This window comes from Hemicordylus capensis, chromosome 2 (assembly GCF_027244095.1).
Source record: "Hemicordylus capensis ecotype Gifberg chromosome 2, rHemCap1.1.pri, whole genome shotgun sequence".
Taxonomy (NCBI): domain Eukaryota; kingdom Metazoa; phylum Chordata; class Lepidosauria; order Squamata; family Cordylidae; genus Hemicordylus; species Hemicordylus capensis.
This window is the reverse complement of record NC_069658.1, coordinates 248,473,549-248,491,545: the sequence shown is the minus strand read 5'-3', so window position 1 is coordinate 248,491,545 and position 17,997 is coordinate 248,473,549. Positions and strand designations below refer to the sequence as shown.

The 17,997-nt window shown below is 46.3% G+C and overlaps 1 protein-coding gene across 9 annotated transcripts in view; it reads right to left on the bottom strand.

The window, feature by feature from the left end:
- Positions 1 to 12,782, bottom strand: part of LOC128345755 (zinc finger protein with KRAB and SCAN domains 8-like) — a 48,932-nt gene extending 36,150 nt beyond the window's left edge. For 2 of the 9 annotated variants that reach the window (XR_008316632.1, XR_008316631.1), the window contains exons 1-3: positions 12,556 to 12,781; positions 9,542 to 9,835; positions 3,148 to 4,159 (exon numbers count right to left, since the gene is read on the bottom strand). Coding sequence is in view for 7 of the 9 variants with exons in the window: in XM_053298172.1 (XP_053154147.1) it covers positions 3,148 to 3,885 (738 nt within the window). In the remaining 2 variants the exon portion in view is untranslated. Of the gene's footprint in view, positions 1 to 3,147; positions 4,160 to 5,947; positions 5,967 to 9,541; positions 9,836 to 12,555 lie in introns of those variants that run through there. The other 7 variants (XM_053298172.1, XM_053298174.1, XM_053298169.1 and 4 more) reach the window with 5 other exon arrangements.
- Between the last annotated feature and the right edge of the window lie 5,215 nt (positions 12,783 to 17,997).

Sequence of the window (17,997 nt, the reverse complement as noted above, 5' to 3'; positions counted from 1 at the left end):
GGTGCAAAACCTGCTCTTCCAAGAAAAAAAAAAGATCTCCATTCATTTCCCCCCCATTGCATGAAATTTGCATCGTTTCCTCAGAAAATTTGACTATGCAGTTTTCCCCATACCCTAAATAGATTGTGATCCAATTTGGCATGTTATCTGACCTAGGCACCACCACCACCACCACACACACACCCCATATTGATTTGTAAACAAGAAGGTAATAAAACATATATATGTACTCTCTCACACACGTCCTAGGGATAATCATTTGAAAAGCTTTAGTTACAGCTTTGAAATGGCTACGCTTGCCTCATATTGCATTCATTGTTACTAATGAATTTTAGGAAACATTGCATTTTTAGAAATGAAATTTTTTTCACATGAAAATAAAATAGGGGACATTTTTCCAGAAAATTGTCATTCAACCCCACATCTCTGTCACCACCTACTAATGTCTATACAAGTCACATTGTTGGTAAAGAGACAGGAGCAAGGGACAGTTAAAAGGTTGGCAACAGCAGTAGGAATAAGCCAGTCTGTTTTTTCCTGACCAGATGGCACTCTGAACTCTACCTCTACCTTACAGGGCTGTTGTGAGTCCAAAAAAATGCAGCATAAGGATTGAAATGGGAATCCAAGCAAAAATCATAATAGAGATTCTCTCCCCACTAACTCATATAGACTAGGAATTCTAAAAACTCCCAACTATTGAGTTTCATTCTCATTTCTAACTGTACTGAAACCTAAGGACATGTAACTACATCTTCTCACATTCATCCCTTGCTAAACTCATCTCCTGCCATATCTCCTCTCTTCCTGCCACGGTCTGAGAGGGACCAGTAATTGTTTTCATCATTTCACTGTACACGCTTCAAAGCAGAGATCTGTTTTTTTCATGCATGAAACTCTGTAATGTGCCATGTAGATTATTTGAATAGTGCCACCAAATTAGCTGAATGGAAGATTCTATAGCAAAGTCAAGAATGTCTACCTTCCAACTGTACCAAAAGCATAAAGGTGATCCAGTTGACATAGTATACCTGGACTTCCAAAAAGCTTTCGACAAAGTTCCTCATCAAAGAGTCCTGAGGAAACTTAGTGGTCATGGGATAAGGGGACAAGTACATGTGTGGATTGCTAACTGGTTGAAGGACAGGAAACAGAGGCTAGGGATAAATGGAGAGTTTTCACAATGGAGGGAAGTAAGAAGTGGGGTCCCCCAGGGCTCTGTACTCGGACAGGTGCTTTTTAATTTATTCATAAATGAAGTAGGGGTAAGCAGCGAGGTGGATGATACCAAACTCTTTCGGGTAGTGAAATCCAAGATTGTGAGGAACTCCAAAAGGACCTCTCCAAACTGGGGGAGTAGGCAACAAAATGGCAAATGCAGTTCAGTGTTGGCAAATGTAAAGTGATGCACATTGGGATGAAAAACCCCAACTTCAAGTATACGTGGTGACTGACCAGGAGAGGGATCTTGGGGTTGTGGTCCACATCAATGTGCGGCAGCTGTGAAAAGGGCCAATTCTATGCTAGAGATCATCATCATCATCATTATTATTATTATTATTACATTTATATCCCGCTCTTCCTCCAAGGAGCCCAGAGCGGTGTACTACATACTTAGGTTTCTCCTCACAACAACCCTGTGAAGTAGGTTAGGCTGAGAGAGAAGTGACTGGCCCAGAGTCACCCAGCTAGCATCATGGCTGAATGGGGATTTGAACTCGGGTCTCCGCGGTCCTAGTCCAGCACTCTAACCACTACACCACGCTGGCTCCATTAGGAAGGGGACTGAAAATAAAACTGCTAATATTATAATGCCCTTATACAAAACTACGGTGCGGCCACAACTGGAGTACTGTGTACAATTCTGGTCATCACATCTAAAAAATGACATTGTAGAACTGGAAAAGGTTCAGAAGAGGGCAACCAAAATGATCAGGGGCCTAGAGCACCTTTCTTATGAGGCAAGGCTACAAACACCTGGGGCTATTTAGTTTAGAAAAAAGACTGCGGGGAGACATGGTAGAGGTCTATAAAATCATGCCTGGTCTGGAGAAAGTGGATAGAGATAAATTCTTCTCCCTCTCACATAACACTAGAACCAGGGGTCATCCCATGAAATTGATTGCCAGGAAATTTAGGACCAGCAAACGGAGGTACTTTTTCACACGACACATAATCAACTTGTGAAATTCTCTGCCATAAGATATGGTGACAGCCAACAACCTGGAAGGCTTTAAGAGGGGTTTGGATAACTTCATGGAGGAGAGGTCTATCAACAGCTACTAGTCGTAGGGCTGTGGGCCACCTCCAGCCTCAAAGGCAGGATGCCTCTGAGTACCAGTTGCAGGGGAGTAACAGCAGGAGAGAGGGCATGCCCTGCCTGTAGGCTTCCAGTGGCATCTGGTGGGCCACTGTGTGAAACAGGATGCTGGACTAGATGGGCTTTGGGCCTGACCCGGCAGGGCTGTTCTTATGTTCACATAACTCCTCCCAGAAGAATTTTGAGGAAGCTCTTCATTTGGGATAGTGATTGGCAGCTGCAATCAACTTTAATCTTTGCTCCCTTATTCATCCAACCAATGTTTAAATCAGGATTGCCAACTTTTTCTGTGGTCTCTGCTCCTGTGCACAATAGCAGTTTGGTCTGCTGACAACAGCAGGTGATTACTATTTCTCTCTCCAAGCTGTGAAGACTTCCGCCTATCTAATCCTGCATATCAAAGGCACAGGAGCCAGACATGCTGCTTTACCCCTTGTAAGCTGGCAATCTTAAACAGATGTTTAATCTTAAACAGTTAACCCACAGCCACATATTTGGTCATTGGAGCTCCACTTGAGTATAACAACAGCCTGGAGGAACAATGCCAAAAATCTTGGTCCATATCCCCATATCTAGTTTTAATGTTATCTACTCATAGTTCTTTAAATGTAATTTTAATCTCTTTTTAATTGTTTTTTATTTTAATTGTTATGTATTTTAAATTTGCATTTATTTACCACCCTGAGCTACTTTAGGAAGGGTGGTATAAAAACAAAACAAATAAAAACTAAAATTAGACAGAGGTTAATAAATGCTGGACCACAAATCCCCTCATCCCCAGCTACAATGTCCACAAAGAAAAAGAAGATTAAATCTAGGCCTCTTACCTGCCATTTCCAAGTCCCAATATTTTGCTGACTCATCAGGAAATCTTCCACCAGGGTTGTTGCTTGGGCACAGTTCTCAGGGCTCCCTTCCCTGACCCAGTTCTGAAGCTCATGTGGTAGAACAGTCAGGAACTGCTCCAGGATCAGCAGCTCCAGGATCTGCTCCTTCGTGTGCTTCTCCGGCTTCAACCACTGACGGCAAAGCTCCTGGAGTTGGCTGTAAACCCTCCGTGGGTCTTCCACCTCCTGGAAGCGGAATTGCCGGAAGTGCTGGCGCTGCACCTCCATTTTGATTGCATCCCCTCGCAAGATGGCAGCCTTCACCTTCCCATAATCCTCCCTGTCTCTGGCTTCGAGGATGCTAAAGGCCTGTTTGGCTTCTCCGCTAAGGGCTGGCAGGAGCCGGGTTGCCCATTCTTCTCGAGGCCACTGGCAAGCTTCCGCTACTTGCTCAAAGGAGGCCAGAAAGGCCTTGGCATCGTCCCATGGCGTAGCTTCTGACAGCAGAGGCGGGCTCCCCCATGCCGCGTGAGGCGCCTGCATTGCCTTCAGGAACTCCTGCCACTGGGTCTCCCAATGCTGTTGTACCCCCTTGCACGGCTCCCATTTGACCTCTTGAGATACTCTCCATCCAGGTCGCTCCTTCAGACATTCACACTGAACCACACTGGAGGGTTTTCTTGCCCCTTCTGACTCACTTTCTAGTTCTGGACTTGCAAGTTGTTCCTCCATGTCCATCCTGGCTGTGAGATCCCAAGTGTGGAAATGCAGAGCTGGGGCAGAATAATCTTGCTGGCAACAGAAACCTCACTCCCCTCCTCCTCCAATTCCTGTTCACGTTAGAAACATAAAGAGGTGTTTTGCCTTCTTGGCTGGCCTCGAATCATTCCTAGAGGCTGACCTTGTCTTAGGGTTGTTGGGAGTGGCTTAGGAACAAAAGAGCTGAAATGGTCAGTGGCCTCCTGCCTTCCTTCCCCGGAGGGTATCCCTGATTTGCAAGAGGAATTCCTCCCTGAGCAAATAAAACACACAATGGAATGTGAAGGGAGGGGGGAAGTACCAGGAGACTTTTCAGATAAGCAGGCTTTACCTCCGGTTGGGTTTACCACGAGGCTTTTACTGCGATATTCCGACACAAAGAGAGATTTTTTTTACCCAGGGCATAAATCGGGCTAGGTTCCAATATGGAGGGAAAACCCTGAATCATGTGTGAAATGCTCTCTGAAATATTGCACGGACTTCAGGGTAAATCTGGCCAATATGTGAACACACACACACCCTCCCCAAGTAAAGCTGCAGAAAAAGCACCAGGAGAAGGCAAAGAAAGAGCATGCAACTTGCAAAGCCCATCTTTAAAAAAAACAATTTTCTTTAGAATTACCCACTTTTCCCTACTGGTTTCCGTTCTTCTCCTCCTCTCATGAGTAACTTAGTCTGGATGTAAGTCAGGAACTGTAATAAACTGTCTCATAACTATAACATTTAACTGTAAAATTTAACCAGCATGACATAATGGTTAGAGCGTTGGACTAGGACCGAGAAGACCCAAGTTCAAATCCCCATTCAGCCATAAACCACACTGGGTGACTCTGGGCCAGTCACATATCTCTCAGCCTAATCTACCGCAAAGGGTTGTGAGGATAAACATAACCATGTACACTGCTCTGGATTCCCTGGAGAAAGAGCGGGATATACATGTAAAAAGAAAAAAGTATGACACACATACAGTTTCATGGGATGCCTGAAAAGAAGGTTTCAGACACTTGTTTAAAAAAGATTGAAACCTCCTCATCAAGAGAGGATTTCATTTATTTATTCATTTATTTCATTTATATCCCGCTCTTCCTCCAAGGAGCCCAGAGCGATGTACTACATACTTAAGTTTTTCCTCACAACAACCCTGTGAAGTAGGTTAGGCTGAGAGAGAAGTGACTGGCCCATAGTCACTCAGCTAGTATCATGGCTGAATGGAGATTTGAACTCAGGTCTCCCCAGTCCTAGTCCAGCACTCTTAACCACTATACCATGCTGGCTCAGGATGGCTTAGTTGCAGTAAAAACAGAAGGCCCATTCATACAATGGGTGTACAGTGTACATAGGTACATATCTGTTCTCAGGAGCTTTCCCAGACAGCAGGCTTTACTGCAAGGCTTTACTGCGAGTTTGAAGCTGCCCCCAAAAACCAAGGCAAAAAGTTGGGGTTTTTTAACCCTGGATATAGATCGGGCTATACTCTAAAGCGCAACGAAAACCCCAAATTGTGTGTGAAATGCTCCCTGATAGCTCGCAGGGACTTCGGGGTAAATTTGGCCAATATGTGAATGGAGGAGAAGCAAACTAAAAGCTGGGTGTGAAACACTTCCAGGTACAGTCATTCACATGTTATGTTGAATGCAGGTATGGAAGTACTCTTCCTATTTGTAGCATGCCTATGAAGGGCCTGTGCTCAAGCGCACTTTTAAAATGTAAAGTCATTCCACAAACACATTCAGAATAATGTCTGAATCGGGCTAGAGGTTTGCTAAATTGAGCAAAAGTTCCCTTTAAACTTTTGCGCATATGCATCCGTTGCGCCACCACTGCAGGAGCATGCTGGTGATTGTGCAACACCTGGTGCAACAGTTTTGTGCTAGGGCCTCATTCTTCCGCAAGTGGTTTATTGCTCTGAATGTCAGTCAATCTCTTTTTTTAAAAACAAGATATTTACTACATTCGCCCCACCCCCACCCCAGGGCACTAAAACCTTTCAGCAGCTGATAGCTCATTCAGTGATGTGACTCAGCACTGTACACATACTTACACGCTGAAAGCTGTGGCAGGAAAGTAGATATTCACACCATTTCAGTGCCAAACTTCAAAAGTTGGGGGTTACAAATAAATGAAAAAAATATAATAAAGATTGCCCTGTAAATGTGTCCTAGACAAAAAGCTGAGAAATCAACTGTTGCTTATTATCATCCTGCACGGAACACAAGTGATGGACTGAGGCTGAACGAGAGCCAGTGTGGTGTAGTGGTTAGAGTGCTGGACTAGGACTGGAGAGACCCGAGTTCAAATCCCCATTCAGCCATGATACTAGCTGGGTGACTCTGGGCCAGTCACTTCTCTCTCAGCCTAGCCTACTTCACAGGGTTGTTTTGAGGAGAAACTTAAGTATGTAGAACACCGTTCTGGGCTCCTTGGAGGAAGGGCAGGATATAAAATGAAACAGACAAACAAACAAACAAATAAATAAGAAAGAAAAGGTGGCAACTCTAGGCAGGGCTACGTCCAGGTTTCAGAGGGCCCTTGGCAAACTGCCCTCCTTTGCGCCCCCACCTAGTGGGGTGGGCCCCAAGAGAGTTACTCCACAGATGACTATGGTGGTCTCAGAAACGGACAGGTCACCCTTCTGGGGGGCCCTGGCAACTGCCCTCCACAGGCTTCTCCTACTTGGGTGGACCCAGAGAGTCACTCCATACCACCACCAAACAAAGACGTCACTTTGGCCACAAATGGACCCTTCTGAGAGTCCTGGGCCTCTGGTAAACTGCCCTCCACGGGCCTCCTTCTAGTTGGGTGGGCCCTGAGAGTGTTGCACCGCTGCCACTGCCACATGAGGAGAGCTGGTCTTGTGGTAGCAAGCAAGCATGACTTGTCCCCTTAAGCTAAGCACTGCAGGGTCTGCCCTGGTTGCATAAGAAAGGGAGACTAGAAGTGTGAGCACTGTAAGATACTCCCCTCAGGGGATGGAGCCAGCAGAAGGTTCCAAGTTCCCGCCCTGACAGCATCTCCAAGATCAGGGTGAGAGAGATTCCTGCCTGCAAGCAACCTTGGAGAAGCCACTGCCAGTCTGTGAAGACAATACTGAGCTAGATAGACCAATGGTCTGACTCAGTATATGGCAGCTCTCCCTATGTTCCTATGAGGGCCATGGGCATGGAAGTGGTCTCAGGGGATTAGCAGTGGGCCCTTCGGAGTGCCCTGGACCCCTAGGCAGCTGTCCAACCATGCCAGCCCTGGGGCCGCATGGCCCTCACCAAATTGCCCTCCACAGGCCTCCTCCAATCTGGGTGGGCCCAGAGAGAGTCGCTCTGCTGCCAGCACACAAGGCCCCATAGCGCACAGAGGTGGTCTTAGGGGCCTGTGGTGGGACCCTCCTGAGGGCCTTGGGCCCTCAGCAGATGCCCAGCAATGGGGGTTCTCAGCAAATTGCCCTCCATGAGCACCCCCTCCTTGTTGGCTGTGCCCCAAGAGTCCACTGTCCAATGTACCCCACTGCATAAGCAACTGTGGTAGTCTCGGAGATCAGCCGTGAGCCCTCAGCTGTCTTGTAATGTGCCCTCTTCCTACTGGGGTGGGCCCCGAGAGTGTCACTCCACCATCACACAAAAGCTATGGCCACAAAGCTGATCCCAGGAGTTCACAGTGGGCTGTGGCACCTCCTCAGTGATGCCTGTCCTGACCATGGATCCTCCCCCATACCATTTTATTATTATTTATTATTATTATTTGGTCACAACAACCCTATGAGGTGGGTCAAGCTGAGAGATTGCAAATGGCCCAAGGTTACCAAGCTGATGAGGGTTGCCAACTTAACCACCATGAACTGCTCCTGTCCCTTTAACAGCAGCCTGTAGAGTAGGGTATCAGCCGTCCTGCATTAGCAGGAGCATCCCTTATTTCAGCCCAAAATTGTCTGTCCCTTATGGGATGTCATTTGTCGCTTATTTTCAGCTAATGGGAGGAACCTATGGCTCAGATCAAAGGAGTTATTTTCACTAATAACGTAATAATTAATGAGCCCCAACTCCTTTCCCTGCCCTCTCCCTACCAGAGTGCTCTGTGGTTCTGGTGGGCTGCAGGGTTAGGGTTGTCAACAATCTCATATCGGGGACATATCGTCCCCCTTAATCCAATTCTTGATGACTCTGGATTGACCTTGCACTTGCCCATGCCTCCATACCTATTGTTTTATTGCATTGTACTGCATTTGATTGCATTTTACTACATTTCATTGTGTGTCCCCCCCTTTTATTGTTTTTTATAATTTTAAATCTGGACTTTTACAATTTTATACTCCCCTTTTTATTTTTTCTGGGCATTTCTATAATAGAAACTGTATCGTTATATTATCATTATTTTATTTCTTTTAGCTTTAGTAATTTTAGGTTTTTAGCTTATTTAGTTTTAACAAGTATATTCTATTTTACTTTTTAATCTGCAATCTTTCTTAGTTTTAGGCTCTTGATGTTATGTACTAATATGTATTTTAACTTGCCTTTTAAATTGCAATCATCCTTCATTTTAGATTTGTCAAGTTATGTACCATCATAACATCACATAACATGTAATTTTTAACCTGTATCAATTTTATGCTGGTCTCTGACCATAATAAAGGATTGATTGATCATTAACATTAACAGCCATCACTGAATGGCTACCTTAGCACTATCCAGGTATCAGGATCGTGAAAACCATACAAACCATGACTACTAGATAGTGCTCATGTGTGAAACCTATTTTTATTAGCTAATAAGGTTTCTCTTTCTAGAAAACAAAATGACATGACACCCAGTTTGGCTAACCATGGTTATATCAATAAGCAGAGGAGAAGCAATCTAGGTTGAAACTTATACAGAAGTTTAAGTTGAAAGTGGTAAAGATACATACAGCACTCCGGCTCCCAATTACTCCCACAATATACTCCCCCACTTGTGTCCCTTATAGGGAAATGTTGGCAACCCTCCTGAAGAGGAACAGTAATGAGGAGATAACTGATGTTAAGCTCCTCACCATGAAAAGCTTCACCGGTTGGATTTCTGCAAACAGAGTAAATCTCTCATAAAGGCATATGATAGGCTGGGTCTTTTTGCTCACCCCCCCCCCCGACAGTTGGTAGGTAACGCTCAAGTGCAGCATTATTTTGACTTGCAGAAATCATGGGAGGCTTTGGGGAGTGGAGGGCAACGTGGAGATGAGCATTACGACCACCACAGCTTTCTAAAATTTACAAATCAAGCTACTTTTAAAGGAAGAATAGCCAGCTAAATTTTTTTCACACCACTCAAATTGGCAAAATTTTGTGGGGTTTCCAACTATTTTGTCCCAATATTTTTCACAACAGCATGCAACTTGGATCTCCAGGATTGCTTCCAATCGTGCCCTGGAAACCGATGGCGATTCCTGGTGTCTTCAGAACCGGAAGGTTGGCAACCTTAAGTCCTTATGCCTCATTTGAACCGGGGGCTTCTCACTAAGTAGACGCTGGCTTCCCACCCCCACCCGCTATACGGAGTTAGTCTGAAGAGTGGTGGGCGGGGAGACTATCGAAAGTAGCATAACAGAAATAAAACAAAACCAGGCCCAAGGATGGTGGGGATTCGGGGAGAGGCCACACTTGAATTAAACTCACTTCTTGGGGCTGGATCAGCTGCGCGGGGCTCAGTCCGAGCCGGTTCAAGGAGAGGCCCTGCTGGTGGTGCCTTCGGAACACCCCGCTGGAGAAGAGGGGAAAGCGGGAGCCTGCAGCTTCCTGAACGAGCTGTTTTCTGCAAAAGCTCCCAGCCCTATTTCCCCCCCATTAGCCTTTTCTTCTTCTCCCCTTCCCTCTCTTCCACTCTGGTTTAATGGCGAAGCTGCAGAGCGAAACTGTACTCCACCACTGCCCCCTTCCGGACAGCTCCTTCCTTGCAGCTCCTCCTTCCCTCTGTAAAAAAGTAAAGTCTGTCGTCGAGTCCTGGCCACCACAGAGCCCTGTGGTTTTTCTTTGGTAGTATACAAGTGGGGTTTACCATTGCGGCGTCCCCCACAATATGAGATGATGCCTTTCAGCATCTTCCTATATCGCTGCTGCCCGATATAGGTACCAGCGGGGATTCCAACCGGCAACCTCTGGCTTGCTTTTCGAGTCATTTCCCCGCTCCTCTGAACCCCGACTCAAAAGTTTGTAAAATAGCTCTCTTCAGACATTATGTTGTACAAGCCTACAAATGTTTTGGTGTGGATGACTACCTGTGTTCATTTTAAAACTGAACCTGGGTATAGGCCATCTGAAATGTAGGGCATATCAGCCCTATTCAATGCTGATATTACAGTCAGAGCTGCAAAATGTTGTGCCACCATAAGGAAAATGATGACCAAACCAGTCTAATAGTTCTATTCTGGGTTGATATTTAATGTTTTTGTTGTTTTTGTACCTTTTAAGATGTGTGGATTATTTTGATTTTATTATGTTTTGTTTTGTTTTTAACTTTTTTACTTTGCCGGTTAAAAAAACCTGCATTCGAGCTTTCCCCTGATACTCTACTTTTCCCCTGGTCTAAAAGCAGATTTTACTTTCTTCCTGTGTCTGTGGGTTTTACATTCCTAATCATTGTGATTGCTGAGAATATTTTGCTTCTTTTCTCATATGGAATTGTGTGGACTACACATGAGGACTGTAGGATCTTCCCTTAGGGGATGGACCACTCTGGGAAGAGCACCTGCAGTGCTTGCATGCAGAAGTTCCCAAGTTCCCTCCCTGGCATCTCCAAGATAGGGCTGAGAGAGAGACTCCTGTCTGTAGCCTTGGAGAAGCTGCTGCCAGTCTGTGTAGACAATAATACTGAGCTAGATGACCAATGGTCCGTCTCGGTATAAGGCAACTTCCTATGTTCCGATGTTTATGACTGTAATAAGCTAAGCTAACTAGCCATATTCAGACATTATGCTGAACACTCAAGCCCAATTCAAACATGCTAGCCTCATTAAGACATTAACAACAGAGTCTGTAAAGCCTCTGAAATTGAGGCAGAAGTCCTGCGTGTGTCAATCACTCTCCCTCTGCCATCTTACACCCCTTACAGCCTTGGTCTGTACCATGCATTGGAGCAGGCTGTATACAGCTTCATGTACGTTATACTTGTGTTTAGATATCTGTAAATACACACATGTAGAATGACTGTACCTGCTTTCATTTTAAAAGTGAACCTGGATACAGGCCCCTCAAATGCATGGTACAGATAGGAAGTGTACTGCTGTGCCTGTGTTCAACATAACATGTGAATAACTGCAGCTTTGTCCAGATCTCTACGTGTGTACACTTGTACAAATGTTGAACATAATAGCCCCATTCACACATTACGTTCAACACTTGTACAAGTGTATAGTGTACCCAGGTACAGATCTATATATAGGAACAGTTATTCGCATGTTATGTAGCAGTACACTTCCAATTTGTACCATGCACATGAGGGGCCTGTACCTAGGTTCACTTTTAAAATGAGCACATGTACAGCCATTCACACAAACACATTTATGGGTGTACAGACATTGGGACACTCGTATACAGCATAATGTCTGAATCGGGCTAATGTGTGAATAAGGCTAATCTGTGCCCTCTTTTTGGAGGAATAATGCCTGATATCTTCACATGCTGTAGAATAAAGGTTGCCAACTCTCCAGGTTTGGCTTGGAGTCATCAGGAACTGGCATCTGTTTCCAGGTGACTATAGAAAGCAATTCTGATACCATATAAAATCACTGAATTTTAGAATTGGAAGGGCCCTCAGTGGTCTTCTAGTCCAACCCCCTGCTCAGATGCTAGCAGCTTGGTTTTATGAGCAATAATATTGGGGAGGGGAACCACTGGGCTGAGGTGGGGGGACTCTTGAGGAACATCTTCAGAGCAGGAAGCCCTAAACAGAATGAGATGGTGGAATAGATACATAAGAAGCTGCCTTATACTGAGCTGGACCCTTGGTCCATAGAGAGGTTTTTCTTTCTCTCTCACTAGAACAGGCCTGCTCAGCATAAGGCCCAGGGGCTGGATTCGGCCCGCAGTGACTATTTTACTGGTCCCCAGGTATCCTGCAGCAACACAGGAGTTGGAAACTGCCTTATAGCGCCATCCTGTGCATACTTTCTCAGAATTATGCTCCATTATGTGCCCAGTGAGACTTACTCCTATGTAAGCATGCCTAGGATTGCAGCCTGAAAGTAACAACAATTTAGGGAGAGGAGAGGACTTGCCATTTGTTTGGGGCTGGTATGCACTCCCCACTGATTGAGCAGGGACAGGACCTATTCTCTGGCCACTATCATAGGGCAAGGGGAGACAGTTGTCTGGGGGCCCACTGCCTTGGGGGGGGCCCTAGAGGCAAGTCACATGACTGACTCCCCGAGCCACACACCTGCCCGGACTTCCTTCAGTTGTATTCATCCTCCAAAATTGATGTGACTGTTAAGACCGGGAGCTACCAGAACAGCATGTCTTTCTCTAGAATCATTAAATGACTTGCATCATCCACAATTTACAAAACCTTTAAAAATATAATTTAGGATGATGTTCTATTGGGGCACATAGGGGAGATAGACAGATAGATAGATAGATAGATAGATAGATAGATAGATAGATAGATAGATAGATACAGTGGTCCCTCGACTTACGAAGTTAATCCGTTCCGAATGCACGTTCGTAGGTCGAAAATTTCGTAAGTCGAAAAGCGTACCCACGGAGGTCTGGAAAAATTCGTAAGTCGAGGAAACCGCATCTAAAAATTCGTAAGTTGAGGAAACCGCATCTAAACCGCCAACGGTTTCCGTTCGGATGTCGAAAAATTCGTAAGCGTGCGGCCATTTTTGTCGTTCGTAAGTCGAAAACTTCGGATGTCGAGTAGTTCGTAAGTCGAGGGACCACTGTAGATAGATAGATAGATAGATAGATTTTACTCTGATTTTTGTTACCACTATTCATCCTCATTTAAGATTTCCTTACTTCATGAGCTAAGCTTCAGTGGTTGGGGGCATTTTAAAATCTTGTATCTGGGCCCACTCCAACCTTGTAACGCCCCTGGGGGAATAGATCCACAAGTAACTAATAATATTTTTAATTTTAATGTAACAAAGTGCTAAAAATTGACCTCTGCCCCTGCACGCCAAATTGTGGATGGTTCCAGCCCACTATGGTGTTTGAGGAGAGCTGGTCTTATGGTAGCCAGCATGACTTGTCCCCTTAGCTAAGCAGGGTCCACCCTGGTTGCATTTGAATGGGAGACCACATGTGAGCAATGTAAGATATTCCCCTCAGGGGATGGAGCCGCTCTGGGAAGCGCATCTAGGTTCCAATTTCCCTCCCTGGCATCTCCAAGATAGGGCTGAGAGAGATTGCCGGGAGCGTGTGTGCGACATGTGCACGTTGGGCATGCGAGTGCAATGTTCATGCACCCGGCATGTGCACATGCACTGGGTACCTCCTTTTACTTCCGGCCAAGGAGGACACTGGGGCGGCAGGGAAGTACGCTGCCGCCCCGACAGAGACATTTTAAATGGAATGCTAGCGGGGGAAATGCGACGGGATGGGTAAGGGCACCCTCCCCCGCCCTTAAAGGTATGCCCCGGTTCCGTGCACATCCCTACCAGTCAGTGTTGACAATACTGAGCTAGATGGACCAATGGTCTGACTCGGTATAAGGTAGCTTCCAGTGTTGTTATAGTTTTAAAGGGGATTGGATAAATTCAGGGAGAAGGAAAAAGCCTGTTAATACTAGTTGCTGGAGAAGCAAACATTGAGGAGGCTCGTGGCATTCGTGTTCTGCCTGTGAGATTCCCAGAGGCAGCTGGTTGGCTACTATGAGAAACCGGATTCTGTCCTTGGACACTGGTTTGATCCAGCAGGGCTCTCGTGGAACTCTTTCAGACAGTCTTTTCAGTTCTTGGTGTAGAGCAAAGGCACTTCTAAATAGGAGTCACGGCAGATTCCTATTGGCATTTCAAAGGCTTGACTAGCAGTTGCTCTTGCTTCTTCTAGAAAAAGTGGCTGAAAAGTGTCACAAACCCCTGGATTAGGAGATGTAAAAAGTGACTAACAACAAGGGGAAACGTCAAGTGGGTAGTCTAGGCTCCTCCAGAACCAAGACTTGGATCAAGTGTACCCAGTTCTCCTGCTCTCCTCCTGCCAAAGATGTTTCCTGCAGACCCCACTGCTACTCCCCAGAGTCTTCACCAATAGTGCTGTCAAATTCCCATCTCTGAGGATTTCTCTCACTCTGTGTAAGAGCCGCATGTCATGGCATGTGACTCTAGGCAACAAAGCATGTGTGGACAGACAACACACACCTAATTGTGTCTAAGTGGGGACAGAAAACACACAGGTGTGTGTCATTACATGACTCACATGCAAAGCAAAATATAGCAGTAAGTTTCACATTACAATGCAGAGCACCAACGAATGCAAGATTCAAGTTTGAGAAGCTACACTTATAGAATTTCTGCCTGCAATGCTCTTAAAGGCACAACAGCACTGTTACGTGGAGAGAAATTTCAACACTCTTGTAAACGGGTGAGGAGACGTAAGGCTTCCAGGAGCTTCTTCCCTGCTCTCTTTCATTATCTTCTATATATTTAATTCCCTTAAACGTACCCGTTGCTAATCCCATGCGTGGCAGTTCTCACGAGTTCGCAAGCAGCCGCTGGACTAGCAACGGGGACGGGGAGAAAATAGGAATGCCGGCTGCCGGCTGGCAGGAGCAGAAGGCGGTGGCTCGGCCTGGCCAGAGGAGGCTGCTGCTGCCGGGAGTTGGCAGGCGGGCGGGAGGAGGTGCCAGAAGGCATGGAGCGGGCAGAGAAAAGAAGTGAGTGGAGGGGGAGAGAAGTGGGCTGGGCTGGCAGGGCGGGGTGAGGTGGGGGGAAGGGAGCTGCAGTGCTGGCCTGAGGCGCAGATGCTTTGCGCCAAGCCTAGCTCGTTGTTATTATTTTGCCAGAACCTTGAGAGCTACCCACACAAAATAGTGGTTTGGGGAGGCCAAGTCTCCCCCAAGTAAGATACGCTGAGGTTGTTCACAGGAGACAGCGTGGTGTAGTGGTTAGAGTGCTGGACTAGGACCGGGGAGACCGGAGTTCAAATCCCCATTCAGCCATGAAACTAGCTGGGTGACTCTGGGCCAGTCACTTCTCTCTCAGCCTAACCTACTTCACAGGGTGGTTGTGAAAGAGAAACTCAAGTATGTAGTACACCACTCTGGGCTCCTTGGAGGAAGAGCGGGATATAAATGTAATAATAATAATAATAATAATAAGCCCTACCCAAGCTTGGGCTTCATTTCCCCAGCCTCCTGAGATCCACACCACTCAAGAGCAGCGCAGATCGCGTGGGTGCAGAGGACTCATGATCATAGTGGGGAAGGTAGGTTCGACCCTGCCTTCCCCCTTTTCCCTGCCCCAGTAATGGCCACGTGAACCACCTTACTATCTTGGAAAGGATGAGGATGTAACAGGAAAAAATGTTATCTTTCCAGTTTGTTACTTGCTAGCACAAGATGTGGAGATGGCATTTACCAGAGGTACCCAATTTGTGGTTTGTAGATCGCTGGTGGTTGGTCAGCTCAATCCAGCTGGTCCACAGAGCCGCAGAACAGTTGAGAATATCTATCATTCAGCCTGTATGTGATTGTTTTTATTGTATATGAGTTATATGCTTTGATCTGTAGTACACGTACACGTGTACACACACAGACACAGACACAGACACAGACACACATAGTATTAAGTGTTTTGTCAAGACCCTGAGCTATTTTCAGGTACATAAGAACACAGTAGTCCATGGAGGTGGGCGGGAAACATTGAGAGTCTCTGGCTTTGACAAATTCATGGATAGGTTTATCAGCAGCCCTTGGTCTTGATAGGTAAGTGCAGCCACCAGGTTTGGAGTCAGTACAGGAAGTCCTACTTACAACATAATTGGTACCTGAAAACCGTGTCTTAAGTTGAAACACCATAACCTGGAACCTATTTTCTCATTAGAAACAATGCTATAAATGGAGGTTTGGTTCCTGAACCAAGCCAGATACTCCGTTTTTCCCCTGCTGCTGTCAAAGCGGATGGTGTGTCAGTCACAAGCGGAGATGCTGATAGTGGAGAATCAGAGGTTCTCACCCTTGCCACCCACTCCTTTCCTGTCTCTCCTTCATTTTTCTGTGGAAGGCAGGCAGGCAACTGGATAGCTTGCCTCCATCTCCTCCTCCTGGGAGGGAGACTGGGAAGGAGTCAAAATACTGGGAAGGAGTCAGTGTGGTGTAGTGGTGAGAGTGTTGGACTAGGACCAGAGAGACAATGGGAACAAAATCCCCAATCAGCCATGAAACTCACTGGGTCTCTGAGCCTGTCATTTAGCTCATCGCCTCTCCTACCTCACAGGCTTGTTGTGAGGATGAACTTTACTATGTACACTGCTCTGAGCTCCTCGGAGAAAGAATGGGATATAAATGTAATTAATAAGCAAGTAAATACCCCTGCTAACTGGGCAAAGAGGGACCTTTTTGATGTGATGGGAAGGTTTATTTAGCAGGGGGAGAGTACCTGGTAGGGATGTGTATGGAACTGGGGAGGGGAGGCTTGAAGGCAGGGTGTGTGTGTAGCGTTAAGGGCAAGGGAGGTTGCACTTACCCCTCCCGCCACTTTCCCCCGCCAGTCTGATTTCAGTAAAGCCCGTCGGGGTGGCAGCACACCTCCCTGCTGCCCCATTGCCCCCATTTACCGGAACTACCCAGAAGTATTTGGCATGCGCAGCCCCCACCCTTAAAGCTGCACCCTCCCCGCCTTTGAACTGGCAGAACCAGTTCAGAATGGTTCCGTGCACATCCGTAGTAACTGGCCCTATCCATCCCCAGCACAGAACCTCCAGTGACTGTTGCTGGTGTCTAATTTATGTTTCTTTTGAGATTAAGAGCCCTTTGGGGACAGGGATCCATCTTATTTATTTATTTATTTATTTATTTATTTGTTATGTCTCTGTGTAAACCGCTTTGGAAAAGTTTGTTGAAAAGCGGTATATAAATACTTGTTGTTGTAAATGTGGAGTGTGGGTGCTGAGAACAGTTGGGCTCTTTTCCTTTTGCTGTCGCAGTACAACATTTGCACCTGGAGAAGGAGGAGGATCCAAAGCAGCAGCGCTAGTGGTAGCCTCTTGGATGGGTGAGTCAGCCTCCAGTGCTGCAGCAGTTGCTGCCAGGACTCCCAGTCCTGATGACAATGTGAGCCTGAGTTGCCACTGCTGCTTCCTCCTGCTCCTCCAGCCCATACGCTGGCAGCTGCCTAGCAGAGCCTCTGCTCCTGCAGTGAGTTTTTAGTGGGCCTCCCATGGACATTTTGGCTGGTCGCTGCTGGAAAAAAACCAGATCCTTGGTGGAATCCAGCACAGCAGTTCATGTGAGAACTACTGAGAAGAGTTGGTCTTATGGTTGCAAGCATGACTTGTCCTCTTAGCTAAGCAGAGTCCACCCTGGTTGCATATGGATGGGAGTCTACAAGTGTGAGCACTGTAAGATATTCCCCTCAGGGGATGGAGCTGCTCTGGGAAGAGCAGAAGGTTCCAAGTTCCCTCCCTGGCCTTCTTCAGGAAAGGGCTGAGAGAGATTCCTGCCTGCAACCTTGGAGAAGCCACTGCTAGTCTGTGAGGACAATAGTGAGCTAGATAGACCAAGGGTCTGACTCAGTATATGGCAGCTTCCTATGTTCCTAACTGATGTTGAGGTTAAGGGAGTGAGCTGGGAAGTCTGTCGTCCAAATCTCAGCTCTCCCACAAACTCACCAGAGGCCTTAGGCAAGCAATTCTCCCTCCCTCTCAGCTGCACAATATGGGGTTGATGATACTGGTCTAGGACTATTGTAAGGTTTTGCTGCTATGCATTTGTAGTGCTTTGCGCTCTCAAAAGTTGGAATATAGATGCTCAGTGTTGTTATCAGGATTCTGAATTACTGCTTCCCATCACCAAAGTAAGCCAAATTGCATGCTTGTTGATAGAACTGCTTCTATGCTTCAAATTTCTGGGGGTGGAAAGAAAAAATCCCTTTCCCAACTTGCTAAAGAAAAGTTTTTTTAAAAAGACATCACTC